Source organism: Penaeus japonicus, unplaced genomic scaffold (assembly GCF_977035675.1).
Source record: "Penaeus japonicus unplaced genomic scaffold, GWHDUDI00000001_assembly GWHDUDI00000040, whole genome shotgun sequence".
Taxonomy (NCBI): Eukaryota; Metazoa; Arthropoda; class Malacostraca; order Decapoda; family Penaeidae; genus Penaeus; species Penaeus japonicus.
Window position 1 is genome coordinate 17,062,253 of NW_028234442.1, and position 5,000 is coordinate 17,067,252.

Sequence of the window (5,000 nt, forward strand, 5' to 3'; positions counted from 1 at the left end):
ACATGAAAATAAAGGAAACTGGTCATTGGGAAATGTGGTTCTTTGAGTATTACACATCTGATTCACATACAGCAACAAAGGGAGGGAATTTAGGCATCCCTACATCCTGATTACTGACCTGCGTACTTATGCTATCATACTTTTCGAGAATCAACTCTCGGCAAGTGCGGCTCTCACAGGGTTGATCCAATATTGTAATTTCTGTGCCTCTGTAAAACAAGGAAAAAAGTCAAATAAATCAATACTACAAAAAACAACAAAATTAATAACTTATAACATCCCTTATCAATTAACATCATAACGGATGTAATAACAGTGCTAATTAATATCATTAATCATAAACAGCAATATCATCATCAATGTTACTACAATTTCTCTCTCTGGCTAAATCAAAGTCCTTACACTAGTTCTTTACTACAACCCTCAAATGTATATAAATCACTTGCAAACCAAAGAACCTAGATCTTATCACTGTCTAACCCGATTGTATTGTTGGTGTGTGAAGGCAGAGCAGAAAGCAGGTCGTGAGGTGTGTGAGACGAAGAGGAAAGAGATCCCTGACCGCGCAGACGCTTGACCACTGATGACATGCTATCCTGGAGGGATAAATAAAAATGAGATTGATATTATCAACACCACAACTGATCAATACAATTTTGTGAGTTTACAATACGAATGAGATATGGATATCATTACTCACAGCTTACAAGGAGAAAAAAAAAAGGAAGACTGCCTTTCACTGCATCGTAACATAATTCATAATTCCCAAACTCATTAAAAAGAAATAAATCATATATACACCATAAAAACAAAATTTGTCATAATGCCAAAAATCCAACCTTCTTCGGAGGTGGAGTCTGGTAATGTGTCAGATGTCTCAGCTGCTTCACCAGCCTCTCCCACTCTGTGTTGCTGCACCTTAACAGCTCATTGAGAACGAGCAGAGAGCCATGGATGCGATCATCACGTGTTAGACTCCTGTCCTTGTTGTTGACCTGGTCGTCAAAACCTGCCCAGACTTCAGTGAGACACTGCTTATACCTAGAAATGACACAATCCACTAATACTGAGTGGTAAAGGCAACAGAGGGGGGCTCAGAAACATCCTATATAACATTATGATGAAAAGGAAGTGGTAATTCATTCTCATTCTTGGCCATACAGGGCATCGCCCACTAACCACATGGTCTGCTGCATTTCCTTGGTCTCTCTCTGGGCTGTGATTGCCAGTGCCACACGAAGAGCTGCCACCGCCCCCTCTCGGATCTGGGGCTTTGGGTCGCGGACCGCATTGAATATCACATCAAGAAACTGCTGGACTTGTTGGAAAAAATATGTTGGGACAGACAGTGCCAGCTCTCTTAGCACAAGCACCTGTTGAAAATTTAGAGGGTGAAAATAGGTCATTCGAAACTATTTATGCCTTATAAAATGCTTAATACTTTTCTTGTACAACACTGAAACTGGCATAGCATCAATAAATTTCTTAGTGTTCCACCAATCCATTCTAAAAATCTCCTTTACTGATACTTCAACAAAGGGCTCACTGAAGTCCCTGATCTAAAGCTAATGTCAAAAAGAGACTTACCGCAGCATGCCTCCTGCCTTCATTGCGGTCGCCCTGCAGCCACTCAAATGATCTCTTGACCAGATCTTCCACGTATTCTGCTGTGAACGTCCCAGAGGCAAGGGCAAGGCGGCCAACTGCCTTGGCTGTGAGCTCTGTCACGCCGGTGTCTGGGCTATTGTAGATGAAAAAGGAGAGCAGTTTCAGTAATTTCACCCATTTCACTAATGACTATAAATCCTATGTAGTAAGAGGTATGAATGAGACTCAATTACTTCACAATGGAAGAGTTGTGTTCGACACATTTTAGTTTATATCATTTGAATCACAGGAAACTGATGATAAAAATCAATGTTCCTATATAATAATAAAATAGGAAGGTGTTCTAATATTCAAATGACAAAGATAACTCAAAAGATATTTATTGTTCTCAAAATTATTTTACAAACTGAATATGACATATCGCACATGACCCTGCAGTGTAGAAACTACCATTCTCTCCATCAATTACAAAAAGATCCTTAAAATGAACCAAGTAATGAATTATCAAATAAAAGAAAAGGAAAGCAGATATTAGTATAGATACCTGTTGACAAGGTTCTTGAGGTAGTTTGCAAATCGACTGATACGCACTCCTGTCTGACCTACATCAACATCCACCAAACTCACTGGAAAATAAGAATATCAACTATAAAGACATGGAATCAAATTTGAAAATGTACTCCTTATCATTTAATTTTTTTAAATGTATAATTAATTTCTCTGTGTATTCTCTATTCTAAAGTATAATTCATATTCAATTCTTCATAGATAAAATACAATGTCCTACCACAGTGAGAAAATAAATTCAATAACTGACTTTCTTGCAAAACTTAAAAGGCAATCTATTACATCTAGAAAATCATCTGACTGCTAAATAGATTTTTAAAAATACAATACTAGAGCAATATTCCCCACTCACTCTTGAAATTCAATCTTATAGGAGACTGAAGCCTCTTATTTTCAGGCAAAATATACAACTCCATTTATTTTTTTTTTTACCCTAAACCCTTAGCTTTCTTGAAGATATACATAACTTAAGGTAACATTGCACTTACTAATAGCATAGATGCCTCCCTTCTTCTCATTGATGTCATTGGAGGATACCATCTCAAAAATGTGATGGTTAAACTCATCTAGGAATGTCAGCAACTCATCCAACGACACCTGGAACGACGCATCGGAATAAGAATATCAAGAGGATGTCTGCAGTGGCTTTCAAAGGGGGTTCATTTTCTTGGGGTTATTTTGACTGTGTTTTATCAAGAACTTATTAGTTCTTGCTGTGATCAGTTATGGTTAGCCAACAATCTGAAGTCTCACATGATGGTCTGGTAGAGTTAAGCAATTGCCACAGCCTCTGAATTTTGCAGTGTGTGACTGTTCAGGACGTTTCATCCGTGTCGCTTGGCCCTCTTGAAAAGGCTATCTCCACCTCAAATATTCTAGTAAAATAGAACTTTGATTGATCCCCTATTAGATAATAAATAAGAGGGAAGTCTACAAATTATGTCTCACCAGAATGTACATGGTAAAGGTTTGTTGGCCCTTGTCAAAACATCAATGGCATACAGGGAAGATACCTTAACATTTACAGAATATATATTAAGTCAATTTCTTGATTACATTTTGCATCATAACCTCCCTTCCCACACTTTCTTTTCAAAGAAGATGACATAGAGACACCATTATCATGAGTGCTGTCAGAATTAAAACCTACTTGCTTATAAATCCTCTTGGTCCCCAACCACACATACCACAACCTACAACCCAAATCAAACCTAACGACCCCTTATTTCACATTCACATACAAACTTTATCCAATCTATATCATTTCTCACAATCTAAAAAAAAAAAAAAAAAAAAAAAAAAATCATGACCCCCTTCCCGAACAAACACAGGTACTCACCTCCCTCAACTCGGTGGTGACGTAACGCTGGAGGTCACATGCCGCCTTCACCCTGGTCTCCTCGTTGCGGGACTTGAGCCCCGCAACGAACTGGGTCATCTTCACGTTACTCATCTTGGCTGTCAGTCACTCACATTCCCCTCACTGTAACTGTATTCAATGGTGTCAGTTATTCAGTGATGAGAATAAAGACTCACTGTAACTGTATTCAATGGTGTCAGTTATTCAGTGATGAAAATAGAGACTCATTGTAACTGTATTCAATGGTGTCAGTTATTCAGTGATGAAAATAGAGACTCACTATAACTGTATTCAATGGTGTCAGTTATTCAGTGATGAGAATAGACACTCACTGTAACTGTATTCAATGATGTTAGTTATTCAGTGATGAAAATAAAGACTCACCATAACTATATTACAAATAAAAACATGATCATGAAGATATAAATGATCATTAGCTAAAGTCATCTTCACTTCTGATCGAAAACTTCAGGGCGTATTACATCAGCCAGAAGAATTTCCTACATGAGAAGACACTGAACATATCTCTTACTTAAACTAAAAACACGTATAACTTACTCTCACAGATATTCCAACCTTTATTGTTTTAACACTTTAAATTCTGATTGAATAGTTCCATAAATCAAGTTTAATTGGCACTGGTGAAGAAAATGTTCTGTTGATGTAATATATTTCTGAAATTGCAGATTCAGAAGAGAAGTTACTGAACTCATAAAAAAAAGAAGAAAAAAAAAAGCTCATTATACATACACTAGGAAAATATAGAAAACCAAGTAGTATATGAACTTGTGTCCTTTAAACTCATGTTTTCCACAAGAAATCAATGCAATATATCTAATCACCTGAAACACGAGAATAAAAATGAGTAACAAATCTCCTTCTGAATTAAAACGAATTAAACAAACTATCACATTATAGAAAAAATAAAAATAAAAACAACTTTGACTCGTAAGTGTCAAATGTCAAGAGTGAAACCTCATCTCATCTCACCCCGCCCCTCTTCTAACACATCAAAATCATAAATCAAGAATCATGACTATAAAAAAAGAGAATAACGACGAGAGGTCATTAGATCCGCGAAATTAGGCGCATGAACTCCATCAACTGCGCAGGGATCAAGAGAACCCAAATAGGTCATGCCGATAACGAAGTCCCTCTAAAATGCCTTCCATTCTCTCTAATACGACGCGACATTTATTCCCCGACGCCACAATCCCTTCACGATTATACCGGAAGCACAATCACCTGCTCATCCTCGCGTCCCATGGCAGAAAATACAAGAAAATAAAAGCAACTGCGCCCTGTTTCTCTCCCTGTGGGGCTTGCCGATGCGTTCGTGTAGTGCCACACCGGATACCAAATATGAGGCGACTGAACGCTTCTCATTGGTCGATTGTTCCTGAATGCCGGAGCGCTCAGCCAATCAGCGTCGAGGAAAAGTGCATGCGACGTAATCCGGTCTGTG

General features: G+C 37.9%; 1 protein-coding gene across 4 annotated transcripts in view; it reads right to left on the minus strand.

The window, feature by feature from the left end:
• The window catches only part of mTor (serine/threonine-protein kinase Tor), a 33,885-nt gene extending 28,977 nt beyond the window's left edge, over positions 1–4,908 (minus strand). For all 4 annotated transcript variants that reach the window (XM_086533857.1, XM_086533856.1, XM_086533855.1 and 1 more), the window contains exons 1-9: positions 4,781–4,908; positions 3,515–3,664; positions 2,664–2,772; positions 2,153–2,234; positions 1,588–1,741; positions 1,180–1,373; positions 840–1,041; positions 481–596; positions 119–209 (exon numbers count right to left, since the gene is read on the minus strand). In XM_086533857.1, the coding sequence (XP_086389983.1) occupies positions 119–209; positions 481–596; positions 840–1,041; positions 1,180–1,373; positions 1,588–1,741; positions 2,153–2,234; positions 2,664–2,772; positions 3,515–3,628 (1,062 nt within the window). In that variant the 5' untranslated portion in view covers positions 3,629–3,664; positions 4,781–4,908. The remainder of the gene's footprint in view (positions 1–118; positions 210–480; positions 597–839; positions 1,042–1,179; positions 1,374–1,587; positions 1,742–2,152; positions 2,235–2,663; positions 2,773–3,514; positions 3,665–4,780) is intronic.
• Positions 4,909–5,000: the final 92 nt, after the last annotated feature.